Here is a 27,737-nt window from a genome sequence, read left to right on the forward strand (position 1 = left end):
ATACACACATATAGACAGCATAATCATAACCAGTAAACCATAACCTTGTCCTAGACACCCCATTTGACCCCCTTTATACAAGATTTGGGTGCCACTACAGGACCTTGGTTGCAACAATGATCTATACGGTCCCAGTTTATGTCAATAACGTCACACCAGGGCTCTCCAGTGTCACTCCACGCCTCCCTTTTTGGGATCCCTGTTGGGGCTCAGCCGTGTCTGAAAAATCCAGGTGTTTAAAGGGGGCTTCAGTCGAGCCCCCAGAATGGCCTGTCGCTCCTGAAACTCTTGGCTTGTGGGTAAACGTCCGGCCTGCGAGCCCTGGAGGCTGGGAACGGCGCAGGATGTGCAATGGCAGATGGGCGAATTCAGCCTGCAGCCGCTGGAGACTGGCGCTTGGTTACACAGGCAGCAGCTGGGTGGTGCTGGCGGGGCGGGGCTGGGTGCTGGGGCAGGGCGTGGCTGGGTGCTGGCGGGGCGTGGCTGGGTGCTGGGGCGGGGCGAATGGCTGGGTGCTGGTGATGGGGAGGTGTCGGAGAGCACGGTGAGGAGGGGAATGTGATCCCAGCGACAGGGCCCAGCCTGGAGCCAGGATGAGCCGGGGAGGAGATAGCTAGGATGAGCCGGTTCCCCAGCCCAAGGGCAGTGGGTCAGGCTCTGAGCTCAATCGCTTGGCTGTGGGGGCTGCTGAGAGCCCCCCTTGCCTGCGGGTACGGCTGGAATAACGGGGGAAATGGGGGGTCCTTCCCACCTGCATGGAACTGCGCCCCCACGGAGCACTGAAATCACCCCGAGGCGCTCGCAGGTTGTCAGCGTAGACGTACTCCATTGCAGCCGCTCGGGCCCGTCAGCTCAGCCCCTCAAGCACTATCTGCACCCCTGGGGGGCAGAGAGAGGGGGTGTCCTGGTCACGCAGCCCACTGTGCCCCACATCTCTTGCTCCCCATCCTCCTGCCTGCGGAGCTAAACCCATGACAGCTGCCTTCGCTCTCGCCCACGGCTCCCATGCGTCAGTTTACCCAGAGTGCCAGGAGGTGGGCGTGGGGGGGGGCGCTGGGGAGGCACGTGTAGTTATGCCTCATGCTGCATCTGACTCAGTACAACACACACACACACGCACACACACCCCGTCCCAGCATAGACCAGCCTTGGTACTGCTGGGACACGGGCTGGGCTGCCGGGAGTCCCTTCTCCATGGCTCTGCTCAGCCCTTGGGAAGCCGCTGCCTTTTCCCCACAGCCCAGCGGCTCCCTGGCTCCCCTATACTGGCAGAGATCCCTGACTGTCCCCTTGCCTTCGCAGGCGTGGGCTCCTTTCTGCTGTACTCGGTGCACGAGGGGATCCGCGGCATCCCCCTGGATCCCAACGACAAGTCCGACGCCCTGGTGCCCGTGTCTGGGACCTCGCTGGCCGTGGGGATCGATTTCCACGCAGGTGAGAGCCGCCGTGCGCCGCTCTTCGGGCACCAGCGACACGGTCTCCTCGTAGACCAGGCTTCGGGCCCGACCGGAGATTGGAGGGGAGACAACATCCCTCCCTGCTGCCAGGCAGTGCCGAGAGCCAGGACTCCTGGGTTCTGTGCCCGGCTCAGCCGCTGACCCAACGGGGGAGTCCCTTTGCCGCTCTGTGCCTCAGTTTCCCCCGTGGCATGATGGGGATGGCGACGCCAGGGCGGCTGAGCTAGCTGGGGAAAGACTGGGAGGCGCTGGAGATGCGGAGCGGCGTCGCTGGGCGGCCCACACCCCCACCCTCTTCAGCTCGGCCGATAGGCGTGAGGTTTAACGAGGCTGTAGCCAGAGCCTTGTCCCCAATCCCCATACCCCTCACCGCCCCCCGCCCCCCGTCTCTGCAGCCCTGCCCAGTATCCTGTTTCTGGCATGTCTTCCCCATTGCGTGAGCGCCCCCAGCTGGTGAGATTTGTGCAGAACGCTGCCTGCCTGACCCCCCGCCCGCTCTGCTCCCTAGAGAACGACACCATCTACTGGGTGGACATGGGCCTCAGCACCATCAGCCGGGCCAAGCGCGACCAGACATGGCGGGAGGACGTGGTCACCAATGGGATCGGGCGCGTGGAAGGCATCGCGGTCGACTGGATAGCAGGTGAGGCGCGTCCATACGTCCCCCGGGCTCCGGCCCTGCGGGGAGGGGAGCCACGTGCCGGCACGGCCGGGAGCGGGGCCTGGCTCACAGCACGTCACTGTCGCCCGCCCCAGGAAACATCTACTGGACGGACCAAGGCTTTGACGTCATCGAGGTGGCCAGGCTAAACGGGTCATTCCGCTACGTTGTCATCTCGCAGGGGCTGGATAAACCTCGGGCCATTACGGTGCACCCGGAGAAAGGGTGAGGCGCCCGCGGGCGACCGGCTGCCCTGGGAGCAGAGCAGCCTGGATTGGACTAGATGAAACCTCTACAGGCCTCAGCCCCCGGGGTCGGGCTGGGAGCCAGGACTCCTGGGTTCAGTTCTTAGCTCTGGGGCAGGAGTGGGGTTTAGTGGCTGGGGTGGGGGGAATTCGGAGTCGGGGCTCCTGGGTTCTGTGCTTGGCTGCTGGGGGTCCTTTAATTACAGGACTCCCCAGCATTGGCTCTAGTGTGGTCAGGACTCCTGGGTTCTATCCCCAGTGCTGGGGGAGAAGTGGGGTCTAGTGAATTAAAACAGGGGGGCTGGGTTCTGTGTCCAGCTCTGGGAGGGGACTGGGGTCTGGTGGGTTAGAGCGGGGTGCGGGTGACTAGGAGCCAGGACTCCTGGGTTCTGTGCCCAGCTCTGGGAGGGGACTGGGGTCTGGTGGGTTAGATCGGGGTGGGGGTGACTAGGAGCCAGGACTCCTGGGTTCTCTCCCCAACTCTGGGAGGGGACTGGGGTCTGGTGGGTTATACCGGGGTGGGGGTGACTAGGAGCCAGGACTCCTGGGTTCTTTCCCCAGCTCTGGGAGGGGAGTGGGGTCTGGTGGGTTAGAGCGGGGTGCGGGTGACTCCTGAGTTCTCTCCCCAGCTCTGACCCTGACTTCATGCAGAACCTTGCCCCACCCCAAGGATCAGGCCCAAAGCGGCTTGTGCTTCTGGGTGCCTGTTGTGTGATATTCTGGGCCTTGTTTTCAGAGGTGCTGAGCACCCGCAGCTCCCCCTGACTGGCAGCACCTCTGACAGTCCCATCCGGGGCTCCCAAAACCACCGGCTGCTTTCAGGGACATTGGCCTGAGGGACCTGCCCTTAGCCATGGAGGGGGGATCCGATGTCAGACGTGGGGTGAGCCCCTGGACTGCCAGACACCCAGGCCCACCCCTCGGCTGCAACAAGCCGCTTCTCCTCCAGGCATCCAGGACCCCAAAGATTGTGAGAGCGCCAGGGGTCAGGGGAAGGGGGCGATCCAAGGGCGAGGGGCATGTGCACAGCGGGGTCACTGGCGAGCCGTGCTCGGTGTCCCCACAGGTACCTGTTCTGGACAGAGTGGGGCCAGTACCCCCGCATCGAACGCTCTCGCCTGGATGGGACAGAACGGATGGTCCTGGTCAACGCGAGCATCAGCTGGCCCAACGGGATATCGGTCGACTACCAGGTACGGCGGCCGCCCTCCGCTGCGGCGCTGGTAATGGATGCAGGCGGGTGTATAGGAGCAGCTGTCGGGTCAGGTGGATCTGAGCTACAATGGCCCATCCCAGGAGGGGCAGGATACCAGGCATGCGGCAGTTATCAGTGGGTCGGGACCACCCAAAATGCAGCCGTCACCCTGCAGTGGGAGGGACTGGAGGGTTGTGGAGCTCTGACTGCAAAGCCATACGCAGCTGGGGCACTCGGATCTCAGGCCATCCTGCTGACTGGCTCCGTTCCATTGTTTCCTGGTGCTGCCCTGTCTCTCTGCATCCATGTCCTGTATGTCTGTGGGGCGGGGACCTGGGCCCCTGATGTGAGGCTTTGCTCTTCCAACTGCTGCGTCCCAGCGCTGAGCCCCCGATGGAGACGGGCATGCTCCCCCTTCTCTTTCCCTCCCCCTCTGCCCCGCTGAGCTGTATCCCACCGGGGTGCATTGCCTCCCCCTCCAGGACGGGAAGCTGTACTGGTGTGACGCTCGGATGGACAAGATCGAACGCATCGACCTGGAGACGGGAGAGAACAGGGAGGTTGTCCTGTCAAGCAACAACATGGACATGTTCTCGGTGTCGGTCTTCGAGGATTACATCTACTGGAGTGACCGGTACGGTTCCCTCCCCACCGTGCAGGGAGCCACAGGGGGAGATGGGGGTGGACCTGGAGGTGTTATGCAAATGAGGCAATGCCCCTGCTTTAAATTTACATGTCATTTGCATAAAATGCAATCATTCCGGGCATGCTCCCTATCTCGCCTGTGGTCAGAGATGGTGGCCCCTGGAGGGCCTCCAGCACTCTGAACCATAGAGACTGCTGTCTAGAGTATACCCCCAACCCACCCACCCGCTGCCATAGAGCCACAGCGCTGGGCAGGGCGTTGGCTAGAGTGGCTGCCTGCCTGGTGCCGCTCTACCCACACCAGTGCTGGAGCTCTATGGTTGCAGGGCTTGGTGGCGAGAGCTACGCTCTAGGCAGGGGCTCTGTGGTGTGGAGTCCTGGAGGACTCGCCCTGAGAGCTTGGTCCCCGCCGGCGAGCGGCCAAAGCTGGCTAGAGTGGCTGCCTAGGGAGTGCCGCTCTAGCCATGACGCTGCCCAGTGCTGCAGCTCTGTGGCTGGGGGAGCGTTGGGGGTATGCTCTAGACATGGGTCTCTATGGTTCGGAGGCCTGGGGGGGTCCCTAGGGGTCTCTGTGGTTTGGAGGCCTGGGGGGGTCCCTAGAGGTCTCTGTGGTTCAGAGTTGAGGCCTGTGCCCATAGAGATCCAGCCTAGTGCTCCTCCCCTGCACCCCCCCACACCCCCGCACACACACTTCCAGGGAAATGGGAGTGGGATGCCAGTGCCCAGGAGGGGGCATCTGGAGCCTCCTGGCCTATCCGGGCACTGAACAGCTCAGGAGTGGGGGGCTGAGCCCTATGGAGGCTCCCCCCGCCCCTCCGGTCCCCCAGGCCTGACAATGGGCTGCTCTGGGGCTGCGAGTGAGTGAATGACATTTGTGAGACGCTGACACGGGGTGGGGGTGTATGTGAGAGAGTGGGGGTGTAAGGTATGTGTGTAATCCCGGGTGTGGGGGTGTAGGGGGTGGGGGTGTAACTCTGAGGGGGTGGGTGAGTGGGGGTGTGAGCGTGGCTGCAGGGGGTATGTGTAATTCCGGGGGGGTGGTTGCAGGGCAGAGATGCATGGCGGTGGGGGACCAAGGCATGTGAACACTGGCAGATTGTGGCTGGGCACGGCGGGCGGGCGCGGTCCCTGCTGCGTGCAGCGACGTGTTCACGCCCTACGACGCCTCCAGTTCACTGACCTCGCTCCCTTCTAGGACCCACGCCAACGGGTCCATCAAAAGGGGCAGCAAGGACAACGCCACGGAGTCGGTGTCCCTGAGGACAGGGATAGGAGTGCAGCTGAAGGACATCAAAGTGTTCAACCAAGCCAGGCAAAAGGGTACGTCCAGGGGCTGGTGTGTCCAGCATGCCCCCTTGCGCCTCACTTTCCTCGGGGGCGGGGGGGGGAGTTTAAGTGCTGCTGATGGGGGGCGTCTGCAGGCAGGGGCACCGGGAGACGTTTGAAGGAACGCGTTGGCTTGTCTGTTCTCATGGAGGGATTTTTTTCTCTTGTCTCTGTTTGCAAAGGCTGGGAATTATCTTGGGGGGGGGAGGTTCTGGAAGGGATATTTGGAAAAATGAGCAAAGTGCAACCCCACGCACAGGGGTTCACGCACCCAGACGTGTTCCCACTCCCAGTCACACGTGTGCACCCTGACGCACAAGGAGTCTCGCACTCACTCAGCGCATGCACAAAAGCAGCCCCAGGCGGTGTCTACGCTATAGGCTGTGGACCAGCCCAGCTATGCTGGGGGGCTGTGCCAGCGTATCCCCATTGTGTAGGCTGACGGAAGGGCCTTTGTCACCTCCCCACACGACGGTCGCTTCCCTGATGGAAGCAGCTTTGTGTCTACGCTGGCTTTAGTTCAGCGCAGCTGTGTTGGTTTCACGTCGCTGTCGACCTGACTTTTGAGTGTCCATTGAGTCCCAGAGAATGTTCCGAGGACTCCCGCTCGCTTTCCCTCCGCGATTTCACCCCACAGCAGCCTGCCCCCACCAGCCCTTCCCTTTGGCTTGAATCAGGTTTTGCCCCCTCCCTTCTCTGGGAACGTGGGGGAGACGTTAAAACACGTGACGCGGGAGCCGCGTTCTCTGTGCCCGTACGGTCCTTGAAATGTGGGGCATGGGGGCCTCCCCCAGACCTTGGGGCCCACACGCCCCCTCCAGTCTGCCACCCAAGCCCCCCATCCCTTCTGTGCAGAGTTTAATCCATATTCTCCTCCCCACAGGCACCAACGTCTGCGCCCAGAACAACGGCGGCTGCCAGCAGCTGTGTCTGTTCCGCGGCAACGGGCAGCGGACGTGCGCCTGTGCCCACGGCATGCTCGCTGAGGACGGGGTGAGCTGCCAGGACTACGACGGCTACCTGCTCTACTCCGAGCGCACCATCCTCAAGAGCATCCATCTGTCGGACGAGAGCAACCTCAACGCGCCCGTCAAGCCCTTCGAGGACGCCGAGCACATGAAGAACGTCATCGCCCTGGCCTTCGACTACCGCGCCGGCACCGCCGGCAGCAACCGCATCTTCTACAGCGACATCCACTTCGGCAACATCCAGCAGATCAGCGATGACGGCACCGGGCGCAAGACCATTGTGGAGAGTGAGTCCCCTGGGCCCTCCCTCGCCGCCGCCTCCTCCTCCTCCTCCTCCTCCTCTGTCTCTCCCCTCCCTTGCGGCTTCCTCCCTCTCTCCCCTCCTCTTCCTCTGTCCCCTTCTACTCCATCTATCCCCTCCCTCCGTCTCTCCCCTCCTCCTCCATCCTCATCCTCCGTCTCTCCCCTCTTCTTCCTCCTCCTCCTCCTCTTCCTCCATCTCTCCCCTCTTCCTGTCTCCTTATCTCAGTGTAAGGATTCCAGGGTAAAGTTTGTTATGGGGGAAGGGCAGTTGTTCAGGGATTGGCTGGGAATTTTCCGCCCAGGGCTCTAGAACCCCCATGGGGGCATGTCCTGAGTGCCGTCCCCATGGGTTTGTTCTAGAGCGGGGTGGCTGCATCATGGGCCTCCGGAACATGGGGGTTCAGGGGGAGGAGAACGTGGGAGGTGCTGGCGGCCTGGGGTCACCGTGGCCTGGGGCTCTAGAGTTTGGGGGGCAGGCAGGTGGCAAGGGGGGGCTCCAGAATGAGCGGGACCCGTGTCTTGGGGCTCTCGAGTGTGGGGGATGGGTGCATCCCGGTTTCCACTGTGCAGGGATCCCCGCATCCCGGATCAGTGAGAGCCGTTGGGTGCGGCACCAGCACACCTCCCTGCAGCGTGCCTGTCCTTCCAGTGGGCGTGTCTCCATCGCTTTCCCATCCTGCAGCCTCCAGGGGATCTGGCTCCGGCTTCCCTTGTTGTTGGATTCCGCAGCCTGGACTTTTTATCCTTAACATTGTTTCTGTCCCCAGGCCGATCTGCCGCCTTTCCTGCCATCTGAGGCACTTTTGCCTTTCCCGAGAGACATAGCGAGGCTGGAGGCTGGCGTGCCAGCCCGATGGCTCACGCTCGAGCCCTGCTCTGGGCGTAGCTAGAGACGCCCCCTTTGCCCTCAGAGCAGCTGCTGCCCAGGCAGAATCAGGAGAGAGACCGAGCCAGGAAAGCCTGGGGCAGAGCCTCTGCTGGCGTAGCTCCATTGGCTCTAAGGGAGTTAGGATCATTTATACCCGGTGTGGATCTACCTCCCTTTGTGAGCGTGTGTGAGTGTCTCCGTCCATCCGTGTGTGCGTGAGCATCTCTCCGTCCGTGTGTGTCTCCGTATGAGTATGTCTGCGTGTATGTCTGTCTGTGTGTGTGTCTGTGTGCGTCCATGTGTGTGTACCCGTCTGCGTCTGTCTGTGTGCGTGTGTCCGTGTGTGAGCATCTCTCCATTGGTGTGCATCCGGGTGTATGTTTCCATCCGGGTGTGAGTGTGTCCATGTGTGCACGTCTCTCCATCCATCCATGTGTGTGAATGTCTCCGTCCGTGTGTGTGAGTGAGTGTGCGTGGCTGTCCGTGTGTGAGTGTCTCCGTCCGTGTGTCCGCACATGCCTTCGTCTGTGTGCGTGAGTGTCTCTGTCCGTGTGCGCAGGCGTTTCCCAGGAGATGAGGCCCCACAGCACATCTTGGCAGCTCTCTGTTTGCATTACATTTACAAGACTAAGCCACTCGGCCTGAACAAGCCCCTGGCCTCCCGAGCTACCGTTCACCCCAAAACTTGATTAGTTGTATTGGTTCCTACAGCTGTTGCCGTGCGCGTGGCCAGCTCCGCACCACTAGAGTAAATCTCCACCCAGCGTCATAAATTCATTAATAAGCTGATTTACCTTCACAATGAGCTTGCACCGCGCTTATTGCTCTGGCCAGGAAAGCGGTTGTATTGATTGCAGCTGGGGGAGCGAAGGATTCGGTGGGTCCATCTGCGGTGAAGGAGGTGCCTAGCGGTTAAGGCATTGGACTGCTGTGGAGGAGAGCTGAGTTCAGTTCCTACCTTTGCTACAGACCCCCTGGCCGACCTGGGGCCCATTACTTCCCCGCTCTTGGCTCAGTGTTCCCATCTGTAAAATGGGTGCAATCATCCATTCTTCAGCTGTCTAGACTGAGCTCGTCAGAGCAGGGCCTGTGTGTACAGCCCCCCGCACAATGGGACCTGGGCTTGGCTGCAGCTCCAGGCACGACCATAATAACGCTGCTTATGAACGTGAAGGACCTAGAGCAGGAGCGTGCCTGGGAGCTGAACTCTGCCTTGGCTTGCAAAGCCCCCTTCCCATTCCCGTCCCGGCCCTGTGGCACCCATGGGAGCAGGGCAGCCAGGAAAGCAAGGGCTGCTTTTACCCAAGAACCAGCCTGCACCCAAATTCTCGGGCCTTGCCCCCTCTCAGCAGCCAAGGGAGGAGACGCAGCAAGGCCCAGTTTGCCCCTGATCCACAGAATAGCAAAGGCAACTCGAAGCTGTGCCGGGGGCTAGCGTGTGCCAGCTGCCGGTCGCCGATTGCTCAAACCGAGGGCAGAGAGGGGGAGAACCCTGCCAAGGAAGGCCCAGCATAGCCTCTTCCCGTTTGTTGCAGCGCAGCTCAGAGCGGTGGATGAGCAAGCGCCTGCGCGCAATGGAGCTCCTGCCGGGCTCCTTCTGCTCCATTGTTTCTCCCTCTCTCTTCCGCGGGAGAACGGGAAGTGCTGCCCCCCCAATGGCTGCTGAGGCTGTGGCCTGTGTCACAGAGTGTGGGGGAGTCAGGGCCCTGCACCCCCCACTTCCTGCGATTCACCAAGGCTCTCGGCCAGCCAGTAAAACAGAAGGTTTATTAGACGACAGGAACACAGTCAAAGCAGAGCCTGTAGGTACAGACAACAGGACCCCCTCAGTCAGGTCCATCTTGGGGGGCAGGGAGCTTAGACCCCCAGCTCTGGGGCTCCTTCCATTTCCCCAGCCAGTTCCAAACTGAAACCCCTCCAGCCCCTCCTCTGGCCTTTGTCTCTTTCCCGGGCCAGGAGGCCACCTGATCTCTTTGTTCTCCAACACCTTCAGTTGGCCCCTTGCAGGGGAGGGGCCCAGGCCACCAGTTGCCAGGAGACAGGGTGTTGGCCATTCTCTGTGCAGACACCATCACACTGGCCCTCTAAGGCTCTGCAACCATCACACCCCCTTATCCCACCACCTAGATACTTAAGAAAGGCACAGGGGAAACTGAGGCAGCCACACAGTATTCAGAGAAAACATTAAGAACATTCCCACTTCCTCACAGCCCGTTTCCCCAGAGTCCCCGACCTCTTCCTGTAGCCCCCAAGCAGCAGAGCCCACGCATCGCTCCAGAACTGCCTGGACGTGAAGATGTAGACGGCTGGGTTGGCCACCTACCAGGAACCAGCACAGAGCTGGGAGGGCGCCGTGGGAGCCGGCCAGCCCCTGGAGCAACAGAGGGTAGGATGGGAGCCAGCAGACCACGAAGGTCCAGCCGCAGCAGGAGCCGCACCCTTCCCAAGCCAGCGTTGGTTTGTGCAGGCAGTGGGCGGGCATCGCCCTTCCCGGAGCACAGGTGCCCCCGAATCTTGTCCTGCATGGTGGAGATGACGGCCAGTGGGATGGCAAAGGTACAGAGGAAGAGGGCCATGGCATACACTCGTTGGCTGGCCCCGTGGAGCACCACGAAGCAGAAGGATTGGCGAGCGGAGGAGCGGCCAATGCTGCGGCAGGCACCCAGATGGCAGCGGGTACCATGCCAGCTGGCAGCGATAGGGATGTGCCACGGCCAGGTCGCGGTGCACGGCCAGGGTGAAGGCGGTGGCGAAGGAGTTGGCCATGCCCACGAAACGCAGGAGCTTGTGGAGGCCGGCCCTGAAGAGCCGCACGGGTGTGATGGCTGCTGCGGCGGCAAAGGGCCTGCGGGCCACCTGCGGCACGTCTGCCGGGTTGAGGTTGAGCAGCACCGTGCCGTGCGCTTCAGGAGGATGGCGAACGCCAGCCCCAAGGGCCCCAGCGAATAGTGCTCTGTCCTTCCCAGAGCGGGTCCTCCTCTCGCCTGCTGTGCTTACATCAGCCTGCAGCCTCCCTCCCGGCTCCTCCACCTCTCGCCAACCCCCTGCCAGCCCCCTCCGCTTGCAACAGCCCCCCCGCGCCCTGGCTGGTCCCCTCCCAACGTCTGTGTGCTGGACGTGAGGCTGTTGGTAGGGTCAAACCGAAGCCCCACACGTGGCGTGAGGTGCTGCTTGACATCTCTTGGAGAGCCCCATTCCCTGTATCCTTCACCGCACACCTTCCCCAAATCCCACCGCAGTTCACCCTGCATTGCCCCCAAGCCAGGCTCCTCTTTTCAAAGCCATCCTCCCCCGTCCAGCCTGCTGGCTTCTCCGCACCACAAAAAGTATCACAGACCGTTCTGGAGGCAGCCCCTAGCACGGCATGGCGCCATTTCCTGCCGGGCACATCCTGCTTCATGGCTGATCTGACTTGAGCACAGGAGCTAGTGAGCGGGTCAGAGCGAAGAGCAAACTCCAGCCGTGCGTGCCCACCCCGATTCACCGCCGCGCAGGCTGGCTGCTGTTCAAATGGACTCAGCCCCGGAGGGACCCAACCAGCGCCGTGCGCCCAGCGGGACAAGCTGGAGTGGGCTGCACTGCATGAATATTAAACAACTCGTCACCGCTCTCCTTCCTGTCCCCTCGCCAGCCCTGGATAATTACAGACGACACTTTCATGGGATTTAAAGGCCCAGCGGCGCTTGAGATTGTCCTGATTGTTGTGTGCGTCTCGTTTACATTATTAAAGCGCGGGGCTTAGCGGGGATGAAGTGTGTCTCCGCAGAGCGGGGGCGCGGGCGGCAGCTGAGTCCCGCATGCCCCATTCGCTCTTCAAACACTGACTCGAGGCATAGCAGCGGGTGCGTCGCTCCCTTCGGAGACGGTCGCATTAGGTCCTGTTGTTCATTGGCTTCGCTAGTGGAGCAGCACAAACCCAGCCGTGCCTGGCTGGTTCATTGCAAAGCGCCTGGTGCCCGCGGTGGATCCCGGAACATCTGGCTTAGCCCTCTGGCTCTGGGGCGGCTGTGCCGACAGGTGCCCTGCTCACAGCACTGGCCGGCTCAGGGACGCTGCCTGATGCTTTGTGTACAGTAAAGAGGGCTGTAGGAAGAGGAAGTTCTCTGTAACCCAAATTCCGATCGAATTCAGGGAACCCCAAGCCCCCAGCTGTTCCCTACGTACACCCCAGTGGAGGAGGGGCAGGGCGCTCTACCCTGAGACAGGAAGAGAGAGGGTCATTTCCCTGCTCTGCCTCCGTTCTCCCATTGGTACCTGGCCTACCTCCCGCGGGTGGCAGGATAAATGCCTTAGCGACGGAGGTGTCCCCGTGCCGCGGTGCTGGGGGTCAGAGAAGCACCGTACATGGCCAGAAGCGTTACTGGGAGACGCCGGGAGCGTTTCCTGGGAGTTTATTTAATGCGATTAAAGTAAACAGCCGTCATGCCTCCGAAGGAGCCGGTGCTGCCGGTTTACGGCTGCCGGTGCCCGTCTCTGGGGCAGTCAGCGGAACAGTTGAATGGATCTGAGCGACTTGAGGGCCGTTGCAACTGAGCAGTGTTCGCCAGGCCGGGTGTGCACACCTAGGCGCTAGAACAGGGAAGGCCCATGACCTTGATGTTACCACAGCCGGGCTGAGGCCCTTGTCAAATCTGAGCCCAGCCTTACTGGCTGATTCCCCAGGGAGACCAGTGCAGAGGACGTGCGAGCCGCTCCTGGTCAGCTGAGTGGTGTTTCACGCTTGTTTTGCACTAGTGTAAGTGACAGCACAAGGGTGGGACAGCGCCCGGAGAGCCCTTTGTCCCATAACGCGCTGTGCCTGAGCCGGTGTCATTTCTGCGTCACTCCGGTGCAGTCAGCCTGAGCCCCTGGTCCCAAACCCACGTTGGAGCCGGTTTCTGCCCTTGCAATGGTGTGAACCCAGAGTAGCCCCGCTGGTGTCAGTGCAGCTTCGCCCTGTTCCCATCAGCCTCACGAACCGCAGCGTCGGGCTGGAGGTGGGAAATGAAAGAACTTGCTCGTGACGCTAGCGGAGGGGGAGAGGAGAGTCGGGGGGTGCTGCAGATGGTGGTGTGAACCTTCGGTATCCTCGCCAGGCACTGGGCATGGAGGCTGGTCTCGAGCCTTCTGGGGGTTCATGGAGATTTGAAAATCTTTCCACTCCTGAGAGGAAGGGGGGTGGGGGGCTTGCTGCAGCATTTCAGTAACATTCCCTGAGCCCTCAACAGAAGGGGTACATGCAGGGCCTGCCCCCTTCTCCGGCACAGGGGCCCTGGAGACGTGCCATGGGCCCAGAGAAGTCAGGGCCTTGGTTTTTAAGGCCGTGTTTCCGTAGGATGATGGTAGTAAAGGGCGGGGGGCACTTGACCTTGTAGCCCCAGGGGCTCTGCTGTTTCACGCCTGATGCCCTGAGCTGTCTGTGACTCCAGCCTGAATCGCCCACTGCTGCTGTTAGCCTGTGTCCCCCTGCTCCATTTCGCTGCTGCTCTGGTGTGTTGCGGCCGAAGCTCTGGCCCACGTAGAGGATAACAGCTCTACTACTGCTCCCAGCTGATGGAGTTCTCCAGTAGTTCCGGGGCGGGGGCCTGCGCTTTGAGTGCTGAAGGTCCCAGTTCCAGACCCGCTGGCAGGCTGGAGCAGGGAGGGGACGGCTCAGGGAGGAGGGGCTGCGAAACATCTGGAGGTGGCACAGCTGGGCACTGAGTGTGGGGAACGGCCTGGCTAGTGAATCTCATCCCGCTCTGTCCCCCGTCTTCCCCCGCAGATGTGGGCTCAGTGGAGGGGCTGGCGTACCACCGGGGCTGGGACACGCTGTACTGGACCAGCTACACCACGTCCACCATCACCCGGCACACGGTGGATCAGAGCCGCCTGGGGGCCTTTGAGCGGGAGACAGTCATCACCATGTCAGGAGACGATCACCCTCGAGCCTTCGTGCTGGACGAGTGCCAGAAGTAAGCGCTGGGGCCTCGTGCGGGCGAGCGGAGCAGCCATCCTGGAGACGGACAGCCTGTGCACGGGGCTGGGGGGAGAGCCCCCTGCCGCGGGCCTCAGCCTTGCTCCCCCGTTGCTGGAGCTTAGGGGGCACGAGCAGTCTCTCTGGGCCTACTCTCGAGGGGGCTGCGGTGCCTTTGGTGACTGGGACACATGTAACCGGGAGTGGGCTGAGCACAGCAGAACTCATTTCACAGACAGGCCGTGGGAACGTCCAGTCACGGGCATTCTGGGCCGGATCAGAGCCGGCGCCTCCTACAGGGGAAAGGCCCCGTGCCCCATTCCCCACCCGCCTGAGCCAGTGTCTCCCCTGCCCTGGGGCCAGATCAGAGCCGGCGCCTCCTACAGAGGAAAGGCCCCATGCCCCATTCCCCACCCGCCTAAGCCAGTGTCTCTCCTGCCTTGGGGCCGGATCGGAGCCGGCGCACCCTAGAGGGGAAAGGCCCCCTGCCCCATTCCCCACCCNGATCGGAGCCGGCGCACCCTAGAGGGGAAAGGCCCCCTGCCCCATTCCCCACTTCCCTAAGCCAGTGTCTCCCCTGCCTTGGGGCCGGATCGGAGCCGGCACACCCTAGAGGGGAAAGGCCCCATGCCCCATTCCCCACCCCCCTAAGCCAGTGTCTCCCCTGCCTTGGGGCGGGACCGGGGCGGCGCCCCCCTGGGGGGGGAAGGCCCCATGCCCCATTCCCTGTGCCACGGAGCTGACCTGGAGTTAAATGTGAAGCATCGCGTGAGCGGATTGGCAGAGCTCCTGTCAGGGGATCCTTAGCGGGTTTCCCCAGCTGCTGGGATCGGTTTTCTGGCAGGCTCTCTAGTCTAGTCCCTGTTACTGCCCCTCCCATCCCCGATCCTACCGGGTCATATCCCTGTAAATGCACCAGCAGCCCCATTCAGCCCAGAGCCTGGGGGGATCCCCCAGTGAGCAGGGAATAGCAACGTGGGGCTGAAGTCCGGAGCTCCCCAGTCCCAGAAGCCAGGCGGGCCGGCCCCAGGGTCTCTGACTCAGCTGGGGCCCACCATGCAGCCCCGCCCGGCTCAGCCCCACCTCTCCCGCCTCCCTCCCCTCAGCCTGATGTTCTGGACCAACTGGAACGAGCAGCACCCCAGCATCATGCGGGCCACCCTGGGCGGGGCCAACGTCCTCATCATCATCGATCAGGACATCCGGACGCCCAACGGGCTGGCCATTGACCACAAGGCCGAGAAGATCTACTTCTCTGACGCCACGCTGGACAAGATCGAGCGCTGCGAGTACGACGGGTCCCACCGCTACGTGAGTGCGGGGGGCAGGTGTAGATCCCTGGGGCAGGGGGCCTGGGGAAAGCTGGCTGGATCCCCTGGAGATGGGCAGAGTGGAGCCTGGTTCGGCGTTATCACCATGGTGGGCGGTGATGGCACTGGCAGGGCTGATGGCCTGACCCTGGGCACAGCCTCCTGTGAAGGGTAGGACCCCCCCAGTTCAGGGACTGTCCAGTGTTGGGGGCGGCTGCGGCCGTTGGTCCCGTCCGCCCCCAGCCCCCGGGCTAACGGTGTGAGGCGCCCGGCAGGTGATCCTGAAATCGGAGCCGGTGCACCCCTTCGGCCTGGCCGTCTACGGCGACTACATCTTCTGGACGGACTGGGTGCGCCGGGCTGTGCAGCGGGCCAACAAGTACGTGGGCACGGACATGAAGCTGCTGCGCGTGGACATCCCCCAGCAGCCCATGGGCATCATCGCCGTGGCCAACGACACCAACAGCTGTAAGGGCTAGGGATGGGGATTTACCCCATAGAGATCTCGCCTGCCGGTCCTGGTCCCTCCCCAGCTCTCCCGTCCCCTGTGCGGGCTAGGGGTGGGGATTTACCCCATAGAAACCCCCCCTGCCGGTCCCGGTCCCTCCCCGGCAGACTGCTGAAACCCCATTCAGCACAGGGGCCTGGCCCTGTCTCCCCTTGGCTCTGGGAACCTGCCGACCACTCCCAGCGCCCGGGATCCTGCACCCACCCCTGCCCTAGACCGTTGGCCGGGGTCTCCGCTGGGCCTGCGTGTGACTCTGCTCTTCCCCTGCCCCCAGGCGAGCTGTCCCCCTGCAGGGTGAACAACGGGGGCTGCCAGGACCTGTGCCTGCTCACCCCCAAGGGGCACGTCAACTGCTCCTGCCGGGGCGAGCGGGTCCTGCAGGAGGATTTCACCTGCAAAGGTGAGCCCCTCCCCCCACCGGGTCACGCACCCTGCGCGGAGGGGAGCCAGAGGGCAGGGAGGAGGATAAAGGGGAGAGAGAGGAGGGATGGAGAAGGAAGGGGGATGGTGAGGGGGCGGTGGGCATGGGGAGGGCAGGGGTGCCACATGGAAGGGGGATGGGGAGGGCATGGTGCATGTGGAAGGGGGTGCACGTGGACGGGGTGCACGTGGACGGGGGAGGGCGTGGTGCATGCAGAAGGGGAATGGGGAGGGCGTGGTGCATGTGGAATATGGTGCACATGGACAGGGGGTGCACATGGATGGGGAGGGCGTGGTGCATGTGGAAGGGGAATGGGGAGGGCGTGGTGCACATGGAATGTGGTGCACATGAAAGGGGGATGGGGAGGGCATGGTGCACATGGAAGAGGGTGCATGTGGAAGGGGGATGCAGAGGGTGTGAACGTGGACGGGGTGCACGGGGAAGGGGAGGGTGTGGTGCACGTGGAAGGGGGATGCAGAGGGTGTGAACTTGGACAGGGCGCACGTGGACGGGGAGGGGAGGGCGTGGTGCACGTGGAAGGGGGTGCACATGGAAGGGGATGCAGAGGGTGTGAACGTGGATGGGGCGCACGTGGACAGGGGAGGGGAGGGCGTGGTGCACGAGGAAGGGGGTGCACATGGAAGGGGATGCAGAGGGTGTGAACGTGGATGGGGCATACGTGGACGGGGAAGGGGAGGGCGTGGTGCACGTGGAAGGGGGTGCACGTGGAAGGGGGATGCAGAGGGGGTGAACGTGGACAGGGCACACGTGGACAGGGGAGGGGAGGCCGTGGTGCACGTGGACAGAGGTTCTTCCCTACGCTCTGTCCCACCTACAGCCCTGAACTCCACCTGCAACGTTTACGAGTTCGAGTGTGGGAATGGCGAGTGCATCGACTACAGCCGCACCTGCGACGGCTCCGCGCACTGCAAGGACAAGTCCGACGAGAAGCAGTCCTACTGCAGTGAGGGCCTGTCGCGCTCGCTCCCCCCGCCCGGCCCGGCCCGGCCCGGCCCAGCCCAGCCCAGCCCGGCACCCGGTCGGACTCCTGGCTCTGGGCTGGGCGTATAGTCTAGTGGGTAGAGCCAGGACGCCAGGGCTCTAGGAGGCAGCGTACGTTAGTGGCTGGGATGGGGGAAGTGGGAGCCGGAACTCCCGAGTTCTGGTCCCAGCCTGGAGTATGGTCTGGCTTGACTGGGATTGTCCTGGGTTCTCCGCCGGGCAGATCACTTCGCCTCCCCGTGCCGGTTAACCGGGGCTGGGGCTTGCTGACCACACCGACGGGGGCGGCTCTATCAAGAAACAGTAGGTAACGGGCGCCGGCGCCCCCCCAGCGGGACCCCCCTTGTCTCTGAAAGCTCCGCACCGGCTAGCGCTTCGAGCGACCCGCATGGCCGGGAATATTGCTCTAGGACTTCAGCGTCTGAGCCGGGCGCTTGATGGTGCGTTAGCCTGACTCTGAATGACCCTGTTCCTGTGCTCGGGGCAGAGCTGGGGGAGTCTGGGCCATCCCCTGGGGGGGCTTCTGCCCCCCACCGACGCTGCTGTAATACCCTCTGCTCGCCGTGGTCCCCCATGGGCAGAGAGGAGCCGTCACGTGCACGGTGCCCCTTTGTGCCCAACCCGCGGCCCTGGCTGGAAAGCCCCTTGGAACTGCGAATGGGGGGTGGGCAACCCCCTGAGCCCCCCAGCTCCCCTCTCTGCTCCTCCCCCGCAGGCAGCCGCAAGTGTAAGAAGGGCTTTCTGCACTGCATGAACGGGCGCTGCCTGGCCAACGCCTTCTGGTGCAACGGCATGGACGACTGTGGGGACAACTCGGACGAAGTGCCCTGCAACAGTAAGCGATTCCCCTCCCATTCCTGGTGCTTGCATGCCGCAGGCGGCTCCGGCACCGGGTGGGCCTGGCGCTGTCCCAGCCTGCTGCGTGACGGAGGCAGGGCTGGAGGGCAGCGGTGGGGGGGTCAGACTCCCAGCTCAACCCCCCAGACCCGGCCTCGGCGGCGGTCTCTGCGCAGCAGGGCAAATGGGAGCGGCTGGACCTTCCTCTGTCCGCCTTGGCTTCTCCCGCCGTGGCCAGGAATCCCGACCCATCTCCAGCGGTCGGGGAGATTCTCTCCGCAGATACTCGAGTGAGATGTGGGTATTTCGGGGAGGGGGGGGTGCTGGAGCCATGTAACGTACCTGGAAAGAGAGAGACCCTTCGCCCCGAGGCAGTTTGCAGCGTACCTGGCGGCTTTGGGCTCTTTGTACATTTTGTAAGTAGAGGAGAGTTCAAATAACCCCTTGCCAAGGCTGCCTGGGCAGCTGTGTGTGCAGAGCGTGGGCGTGTTTGCACGTGGGAGACACACACATACACCCACGAGCGTAGGCATGTTTGCATGTGGGAGACACACATACACGAGCGCTGGCGTGTTTGCATGTGGGAGACACACATACACAAGCGCTGGCGTGTTTGCATGTGGGGGTTACACACATGAGTGCGGGCGTGTTTACATGTGGGACACACGTGTACATACACCAGCACCGGTGTGTTTGCATGTAGGGGACACACATGTACACACACACGAGCGTGAGGGTGTTTGCATGTGGGGGACGCACGTACACACACGAGCGGGGGCGGGTTTGCATGTGACACACACATTTTGCCCAGAGGATTTTTGCATCAGTCCCAAACTCCCCAATGTAAAGAGGGGCAGAGCCCGACCCCCGCTGGGCGCAGAGCACTAGTGAACTCAGAGGAGGAGGCACCAACTCACGTGTATTCCTGCTGGGCGGGCCAGGCCGTGCCGCCGACACCCGAGAACTGCTGTTTTCGGCATGGCTGACACTGTGGCAGGAGGAACGTGGCGTGTGCCCAGATCTGTGTGCCCCCTGTGCCGGTCCTGCACACCGGGGAGAGGGCCCTGTGCCATCCTCATGGGGGCAGCACCTGGCTGGGTGCCAACGCTGAGCTGTCTGGTGCTTTAGGAGCATCTGAGAACCAGGCAGCCTCTTGCCCAGCCCTGCTCACCATTCCAGTGCATGAGGGGCCAGGTTCCCGGTGCCTCTTTCCCCTTGTCAGGCAGGGGCCCGGCAGCAGGGGTCTGAGTGTGGACTCTCCTCCGGAGAGGAGCGGCGTGGGGGGCCGGGATAAACACAGGCAGGTCACTCCCAAAGTGTCCTGTCAGGCTGTGGGGGCACAAACCCCGCTCCGAGAAGGACCAGGGTCCTGCAGGGAGAGCTGAGAACTCTGCCACTGAGCATTAGCATGGGCAGCGTACGCCCCATTGCAGTGAGTGTGAGGGGGGTGTACACCCCATTGCAGTGAGCGCGGGGGAGGGGTGTGCACCCCATTGCAGTGAGCGCGGGGGAGGGGTGTGCACCCCATTGCAGTGAGCACCGAGGGGTGTGTTTGTGTGCGTGCGCCCCATTGCAGTGAGCGCGAGGGGGAGTGTTTGTGTGTACGCCCCATTGCAGTGAGCGTGAGGTACGTGTGTGCGCCCCATTGCAGTGAGCGCGTGGGGGGGTGTTTGTGTGCACGCCCCATTGCAGTGAGCGTGAGGTACGTGTGTGTGCCCCACTGCAGTGAGCACGAGGGCGTGTGTGTACACCCCATTACATTGAGCATGAGGTAGTGTGAGCGTGAGGGGCTGCCTGCCGAGCCCCCCCGTAGCTCCGGTCTGCCCCCCTCGTTGCAGAGACCAGGTGCGCGACGACGGAGTTCCGGTGCCGGGACGGGAGCTGCATCGGGAACTCAAGCCGCTGTAACCAGTTCATCGACTGCGAGGACGCGTCGGACGAGATGAACTGCAGTGAGTGCTAGCGCTGCGCGGGGGGGACCTCCCCTCGCCTCGCCCCCCCACGGCCCCCACCCCCAGGCCCTTCTGCCCGCCTGTACCCTGCCGTGAGCCAGTTCTTCGGGGGTGGGACTCGCCCGCGCTCCCCTCCCGACTGAGGCCGAGCCAGGTTATTGTGTCCTGGGAACAGGCCCGGCCGCCCTGTCACTTCCAGGCTGCCCTGCACAGCCCCTGACGTGCCGCCTCCCGACAGCTCATCAGAAGCACTTAGTGAGGTGCAGCGAAACGGGCACGGGAGACGGGCAGAATGGATCGGCCTGGCACCTGCAGCCGGCGTGGGGCGGGCAGGGCTGGTAGCAGGGGGGCAGCAAGGGATCTTCTCCCCTGGCAGTGACAGGGGAGGGCTATGATGGGGGAGGGAGGACAAGTGTGTGTGTAACTGAGTGTGTGCACGGTGTGTGTGTGAGTGCACTGTGTGTGTGCACAGTGTGTGTGCCAGTGCATGTACTGTGCGTGCACAGCGTGTGTACTCGGTTCTCAGCGGTTCCCCCAGTGGCTCTCTGATGTCTGGGCCAGAGCATTGGTCTCCCCTTTCGGGGGTTGTTCGGGCAGCGGCTGCTCCCCGAGCCCTGCTCAGCTGCCAGCCAGTGTTGTGAGGGTGCAGAGGATGGAGGGGACTCCCCTGCCGGGCAGAACACGGGGCGGGCGGCGGCTGGGAGCTGTCCCCTGCCCGCGTGCCGAGGGCAGTATCCACTCCGGGCTTTCCCGTAGGCGCCACCGACTGCAGCAGCTACTTCAAGCTGGGGGTGAAAGGCCTGACGTTCCAGAAGTGCGAGCACACATCGCTGTGCTACGCCCCGTCCTGGGTGTGCGACGGAGCCAACGACTGTGGGGACTACTCGGACGAGCAGAACTGCCCGGGTGAGAGTGGGGCTGGCCGGTGACGGGATGGGGCTGGGGATCTCGGCAGGCAGGCTCCGGCAGTGCCCTGCCCTGGCACGCCAGCAGGGGCTGCTGGTCCCTAGCTGGAGGCGGGAGGCGGCTGTGTGGGATTAGGATGGGGGGGAGGAAATGGCGCACGGCTGTGCTGAGAGCAAACGATCACACACAGGGACGGGGAGAGGCGTCCCTGCCTGGGGAGTTAGTGACTGTCCAGCCCCAGGGGACGGGTGGGGGAGGCACAGGGCTGGGATCAGGGAGCCATACCCTGCTCTGCCACACGCTGCCCGGCTGACCTTGGGTACGTCCCCGCATCTCTGGGCCTCAGTTTAGTCTGTCTCTCGGATGGAGTCCGGGCAGCATCCCAAGGCCCCCATCTTGCAGCGCTCTGGGGCCGCCGTTCCAGTCAGAGTCCGGCCAGCACAACAGGGCCCGTCTCGGCTGGGGTCTGGGCACTACCGTAACCCCCAGTCATGGAAGAGAATGTGAGAGGGGAGTTTCTCTGGGTGCCCCCCGTTGACCCCACGCTGCGCCGGCTGATGGAGCTCTGTGCCAGGGTCGGTCTCGCCCTGTCGCTCTGCAGAGCCGAGCCCAGGGTTCGCTGTGCGGTGTAGCCAGGCTCGGCCGGTGTCACCGAACGAACCGTGGTGCCTTTCCCGCCCGCACCCCAGGAGTGAGGAAACCCAAGTGCCCGGCCAATTACTTCGCCTGCCCGAGCGGGAGGTGCATCCCCATGACCTGGACGTGCGATAAGGAGGACGACTGTGAGAATGGCGAAGACGAGACGCACTGCAGTAAGCGCATGGGGCGGGGAGCATGGGATTGTGGGAGGAAGAGCATGGAGGGGACAGACCGCAGTGAGCGCCCGCCCCCCGGTTGTGTTATTCCCAGTTTCTACGATGTGAGTGAGGCTTTAAATCTCTCACGTCCGTCTCCCAGGGGCCAGGGATCACCCACTCTCCCCTCCCCGGGGCTGGACGCTCTGGCCCATGTCACTTCGCGCAGACCAGCCCCTCGACTTTTCCCTTCTCTAAAGAACAAAGATCCAATTTCCTAGCCTTGGCTTTACGGTGCCGCCAGTGCAGGGGTCCCTTGCACGTTTGCACACACGATCTCGTGTGACAGCTTCACGCTTGTTTCGGGGCCGGCGTGAGTTGAGTGCTGGGACGGTGACCCTGACAACCCTTGAGTCGTCAGCCAGCTGAACAGAATGATCAGGGTGGTGTTAGATACCAGTCTGGGTTAGGGTCCTGCTGGCCTTCAACTCGGGGGGCTGCTGGAACCCCAGTTTTGATCACTTAGAAGCTATCAATGTGGAACTTCCACATCCAGCGCACACCGTCCCTGTGATCCTACTGTTCCCACCCCATGAGATCTAGGCTCGGCCTAGCGTGGAGCCGGTGGTATCACCCGCTCAGCCCCATGGCCCGAGCCCCAGCAGCATTTGCCCGGCCAAGCGTCCTGTCCCCCTTGTTCCCTTCCCCGAGCTCCTGACGCCGCCCTGACCGCCGCCTCTCCCTCCCCTCCCAGATAAATTCTGCTACCCCGTGCAGTTCGAATGCAACAACCACCGCTGCATCTCCAAGCTGTGGGTGTGCGATGGGGCGGACGACTGCGGGGATGGCTCCGACGAAGACAGCCGCTGCCGTAAGCCCGTCTCCCCTGCCAGGCGGGGGGAGACCCAGAGAGAGGAAGGGGGCCTGGCAGAAGGGGGCCAGGGGTGTCTCTTTAAAATGCAAAGCCAGGGAGCCGTACCTTACCCTTGGGGGAGTGGGGACTAGTGGTTAGAGCAGGAGGGTGGTCTGAACTCCTGGGTTCTGTTCCCAGCTCGGGGAGAGGAGTGGGGTCTAGTGGTTGGAGCTGGGAGCCAGGACTCCTGGGTTCTATTGCTGAATCCGAGAGGTGAGTCTAGTGGTGAAAGCAGCAGAGTGGGGACTTGGGTTCTGCCACTGATTTGCCAAGTGACTGCCTGGTGCCTCAGTTTCTCTCTTTGCAAACTGAGGGGGGGTGGCTCCGCCTGTCAGTGAGGGGGTGACTCAATCGCTGGGTTTCCAGTTGTTCTGAGACCCTCCACCAGAGGGGGCAGTGGATGTGCTACTTATTTCTGTGGTGGGGCGAGGGAGTGACTGCCGGCAGGTCCCCCGGTGTGGGGATGGATTCACGCTCAGGCAGGGTCCTGACCCCACCTGCCGGGACCTCTCGGGGCATACGGGGGTGAGGTGCCCAGGTCCCTCACTGCGCTGGACGCAGCCTCCGTGGTGGAGCCCTCCCAGCACCCCCCACCCTGCCTCTCTCTCTCTCAATACCGGCCCCACAAGCCCTGCTCACCCCTCTGTCCCCTGCAGGACTGACCACCTGCAGCTCGGGGTCCTTCCAGTGCCCGGGCACGTACGTGTGCGTGCCAGAGCGCTGGCTCTGCGACGGAGACAAGGACTGTGCCGACGGCTCTGACGAGTCCTTAGCCGCTGGCTGCTGTGAGTCGCCCTGTGGCTGCGCTCGGTTTGAGGGGTGGGGAAGGGAGCAACCTATGGGCCGGGGAGCCCCTGAACCGGGGAGCCAGCAAGCCGGGGAGCCCCTTTGCCAGAGAGCAGTTGACCCCAGTGCTATCACCCAGAGGCTGCAGCGGACCGGACAGTGCTGCTCGGGAGTCAGGCTGCCTTGATTCTAGTCCCGTATGACCTTGGGCCCCCCCAGCCCTGTGCCTCAGTTTCCCCCTCTACACGGGGGCAGATGACGTTGCTCCGAAAGGGGGGAAGGGGTTGTGAAGCAGAGCTGGCTAGTTTGCCCCGTGCCTGCCAGCCTGGGCCCCTGTGTGAGGGCTGGGGACAGTTGCGGGGGGCCTGGCCTCGGGGCGCTGACAAGCGGCTCCTCGTTCCAGTGTACAACAACACGTGTGACGAGCGGGAGTTCATGTGCGCCAACCACCAGTGCATCCCCAAGCACTTCGTCTGCGACCACGACGACGACTGCGGCGACGGCTCCGACGAGTCCCCGGAGTGCGGTGGGTGTCGGTGTGGAATGGGGCGGGGAGCTGGGGCTGCCTCCACCCCGAGCCCCGGCTCCGTGGCTCCCGGCTCTGAGCGAGACACGCGGGGGGGCAGGGGAGCCCCAGTTCCCACTGAGTTTATCAGAGTGGCGGGTGAGGCTGTGTGAGCTGCCAGCCCCTGCGGAAAAGACCCCGCCCGGGCGCCGGGGGGAGGCGAAGTGCCAGCTTTCTCCAATCCTGTCCGTGCCGTGCCCAAGCCCGTGATGATGCACTGCTCCCCGTGCGCCCGCTCTGAGGACAGGGCCTGGCGCTGGGGGCAGCTGGCCTGACCACGTTCCCTCTCCCGCAGAGTACCCGACCTGCGGCCCCCCACGAGTTCCGGTGCGCCAACGGCCGCTGTCTCAGCAACAGCCAGTGGCAGTGCGACGGGGAATTCGACTGCCACGACCACTCGGACGAGGCGCCCAAGAACCCGCGCTGCACCAGCTCCGGTAGGTGCCCGGGGACGGGCCCTGGGCTCCGGGGACTGTATTCTGAGCCGTTGCCATCGTTTCCTGCCCCTTCCCTCACGTCCAGCCCAGTGGGTCTCCCGTGCTCTGGCCCTGGACTCGGTCCCTTTCTCCCCTGGCCAGCGCGCCCAGCCCTGGGCGTGGCCCTTGCTGGTGCACGGGGAGGGCTGTCGATGGGGTTCCCCGAGCCCGGCGCCTGCGGTGACCCCCCCCTCCCGCCGTCGTTCCAGAGAGCAGGTGCAACGACTCGTTCTTCCTGTGCAAGAACGGCCGGTGCGTGCCCGAGGCCCTGCTCTGCGACAACAACGACGACTGCGCCGACGGCTCCGACGAGCTGAACTGCTTCCTCAACGAGTGTCTCAACAAGAAACTGAGCGGCTGCTCCCAGGAGTGCGAGGACCTCAAGATCGGCTATAAGGTTGGGTCACTGGGGGGCGGGCCCAACCTGCGCCGGGGGGGGGCTGGGGTACAGCGGGGCCGTTGAGAGAGGAGCTGACGAGCGAGCCCGGCTCCTGGCAGCTCCGAGCGGCTGTTCCCCCATTTGTGTGTGCGCACGCCCGGTGTTTGGGGAGGGGAGTGTGCCTTCACTATTTGTGCAGACAGGTGCCCAGGCACTGCTTGTGTGCACTGTGCGTGCCCGCCTGCTAGTTTTGCATACCTTGGCTGTGTATTTATGCGTGTGCACGTGCGGTGATTGTGTGCGCTCACGCCATTTGGGCACGTCCAGGTGTATGCCCTGTTTGTGCCCTCGGGTGTGCACGGTCGGTGCACGTACCCATGCCCCTCCGTGCTGCAGGGATGCTCCTAACTGCCTCCCGCTGCCTCTTGCAGTGTAGATGCCGGCCTGGGTACAGGCTGAAAGATGACGGGAAAACCTGCATCGACATTGACGAGTGCACCACCACCTACCCCTGCAGCCAGAAATGCATCAACACGCTGGGCAGCTTCAAGTGCCTGTGCACAGAGGGCTACAAACTCAGGCCCGACCACCCGACCAGCTGCAAAGCCGTCTCAGGTGAGAGCAGCTCCGGGGCGCTTGTGCTGAGGGGCTTTGCCTGCCGGGGGATCAGACAGAAACCTCTAGGTTTGCGGAGGATCCTGCTGTGTTCGAGGGGTTGGTATCTCTGCACCAAGTAGCTCAAGGAGAGCGCCCGTCAGGTCTGGACTGGCAGGCTGCAGGCCAGGCAATCGGGATTGCTTTGCCGTGTGCCCTCGCTGGGCCGAGCCAGCATCACGCCAGGGAATCTGGTTCCCCTGGCGGTTTTGCTGGGTGGTTTCTGGCTGACGATGGTTGGGCAGGCTGGAGAAGTCCAGGTTTGGCCTGCCGCAGCGCAGACCAAGTGCCTTTGGCCGTCCCCGTTCGGAGGGTTGGTGGCTGGGGGGGCAGTTGCCACCAGCTGCAGGGCCCATGCAAAGCTGAGGACAGCATCGGAGTGTCTCTGTGCCTGGGGAGGGGGGGATCTGACGCGTCTTTCCCCTGCAGACGAAGAGCCCTTCCTCATCTTCGCCAACCGCTACTACCTGAGGAAACTCAACCTGGACGGCTCCAACTACACGCTGCTCAAACAGGTGCTGCCGGGGGGTGGGGGGCGTCTGCGCCATCTCCACTGGGCAGCAGCTCCGGCGTGGGCTTGAACTGGGCTGCTCCGGGTGGGGGTAGGGTGTCCCCACAGGCTCCTGGGGTGGAAGCGGTGTCACCTGAAGGGGATTGCACCCCTCCTCCCCCGTCAGGTTTGGGGCTCAGGGAAAAGGCCCCCCTGGTTTAAGGGCTGCTCCTTGGAAGCCACCAGGGGCCTCCCTGATTGACACGAGCTGAGGCGATTTGGGCACCAGAAGGCCCCAGCCCAACCCACAGATGTGCAGGCTGGGTGGGGGATGTACCCTCCTTCCGCCTCCGCTTTGCCCCCGTGCCCCAGACGTGCCCGCTGCTCAGGGGAGGGGGAGGGGCTCCATCTCACTTCCTGCCGTGAGCGCTAACGCCAGCCCAGCTCGCAAAGGAGCTCCTTGGTAGCTGGCTGCAAATATGGTAGGCCCTATGCGAACAGTAGGACTGTGCTGATTAGATCTCAGCTGGAGTATTGTGTCCAGTTCTGAGCGCCACGTTTCAGGGAGGATGTGGAGAAAGTCCAGAGAAGAGCAACACAAATGATGAAAGGTCTAGAAAACGTGACCTAGGAGGGAAGATTTAAAAAGGGTTTGTTTAGTCTGGAGAAGAGAAGACTGAGAGGGGACGTAACAGTTTTCAAGTACATAAAAGGTTACAAGGAGGAAGGAGAAGAATTGTTTTTCTTAATCTCTGAGGACAGGACAAGAAGCAATGGGCTTAAACTGCAGCAAGGGCGGTTTAGGTTGGACATTAGGAAAAACTTCCTAACTGTCAGAGTGGCTAAGCACTGGAATAAATTGCCGAGGGAGGTTGTGGAATCTCCATCATTGGAGATTTTTAAGAGCAGGTTGGACAAACACCTGTCAGGGATGGTCTAGATAATACTTAGTCCTGCCATGAGTGCAGGGGACCGGACGAGATGACCTCTCAAGGTCCCTTCCAGTCCTGTGATTCTATGATTCTAATAGCTCCTTGGTCGCTGGTTGCGTCTATGGTAGGTCCTACGTAAACATTGGCTGTCGTTGTTTTAAACCTCTTGAGTACGGAGGCTTGGAATCATGGGTGGGGAGGGGCAGGAGGTGGCTCAGTTTTTAAGGAAGGCCCAGTTAAAAAGCAACTGTGGCAGTGCCCCCCTTGCCACCCTCGCTGGCCAGCGAGGTGGCATGAGCGCGAGGCCTAATGCATCTTCCTCTGGGCTGCGCTGGCTCCAGGGGTTGAACAACGCCGTGGCTCTGGACTTCGACTACAGGGAGCAGATGATCTACTGGACGGACGTCACCACGCAGGGCAGCATGATCCGCCGCATGCACATTAATGGGAGCAACGTCCAGGTGGGCGCTGGGTGCCAGGGGGTGCCCTCTTTGGGGGACCCAGCGGGGATGGGTCGCTGGGTGGGTGGGGGGGCTCGCCTTCCCGGGGGAATGGGGTGGGGCTGCCAGGCAGGGCCATGCATACCCAGGACGGGGCAGGGTCTCTGGGTGGGGCCCATGTCCCTGGGGAATGGGGCTGGGTCCCAGGGCAGACCCACAGTCCTGGGAGGCGGAGGGGGGACAGGGCAGGGTCTCTGGGCAGGAGCAGGGTGGGGTCCTCTCTGAACAGGCCCTGACTTGTCCCGTTCTCCCGGCAGGTCCTTCACCGCACCGGTCTCAGCAACCCCGACGGGCTGGCCGTGGACTGGGTGGGCGGGAACCTGTACTGGTGCGACAAGGGCAGGGACACCATCGAGGTGTCGAAGCTGAACGGGGCCTATCGCACGGTGCTGGTGAACTCGGGGCTGCGGGAGCCGCGGGCGCTGGTGGTGGACGTGCAGAACGGGTGAGGGGGCACGGCCGGGTCTCACCTTTCCCTTGTTCCCAGATGCAGGACTCTCCGAGCTACTTTCCGTGGGCTGGCGCATCAGCTCCTGCCCACGGCACCCCCCAGAATTTCTGTTCTGAGCGGGATGCCTGGAGTCAGGACTCCGGGGTTCTGTTCCCACTCCCAGCTCTGCCTCTTACACGCTGGGAAACCTCCCTGCCGCTTGGTGACTCGGTTTCCCCTCTTATACGGGGACAGAAGGACGCCGTAGCAGGGCTGCTG

General features: G+C 63.0%; 1 protein-coding gene across 1 annotated transcript in view; it reads left to right on the forward strand.

Moving 5' to 3' along the window:
- LRP1 (LDL receptor related protein 1) overlaps window positions 1-27,737 on the forward strand; it is a gene marked incomplete in the record, with an annotated part of 192,333 nt that overhangs the window by 143,960 nt on the left and 20,636 nt on the right. Inside the window, 26 exon segments of the mRNA XM_034792604.1 lie at window positions 1,303-1,434; window positions 1,966-2,100; window positions 2,214-2,343; window positions 3,430-3,556; window positions 4,041-4,192; window positions 5,399-5,523; window positions 6,413-6,784; window positions 13,412-13,601; window positions 14,710-14,914; window positions 15,189-15,381; window positions 15,696-15,821; window positions 16,681-16,806; window positions 17,560-17,679; window positions 19,520-19,633; window positions 20,390-20,539; window positions 21,229-21,351; window positions 22,088-22,204; window positions 22,903-23,031; window positions 23,436-23,558; window positions 23,893-23,909; window positions 23,911-24,034; window positions 24,283-24,470; window positions 24,884-25,067; window positions 25,536-25,621; window positions 26,870-26,989; window positions 27,286-27,473. Coding sequence (XP_034648495.1) covers window positions 1,303-1,434; window positions 1,966-2,100; window positions 2,214-2,343; window positions 3,430-3,556; window positions 4,041-4,192; window positions 5,399-5,523; window positions 6,413-6,784; window positions 13,412-13,601; window positions 14,710-14,914; window positions 15,189-15,381; window positions 15,696-15,821; window positions 16,681-16,806; window positions 17,560-17,679; window positions 19,520-19,633; window positions 20,390-20,539; window positions 21,229-21,351; window positions 22,088-22,204; window positions 22,903-23,031; window positions 23,436-23,558; window positions 23,893-23,909; window positions 23,911-24,034; window positions 24,283-24,470; window positions 24,884-25,067; window positions 25,536-25,621; window positions 26,870-26,989; window positions 27,286-27,473 — 3,796 coding nt within the window.

Source organism: Trachemys scripta, chromosome 16 (genome assembly GCF_013100865.1).
Source record: "Trachemys scripta elegans isolate TJP31775 chromosome 16, CAS_Tse_1.0, whole genome shotgun sequence".
Classification (NCBI taxonomy): Eukaryota; Metazoa; Chordata; order Testudines; family Emydidae; genus Trachemys; species Trachemys scripta.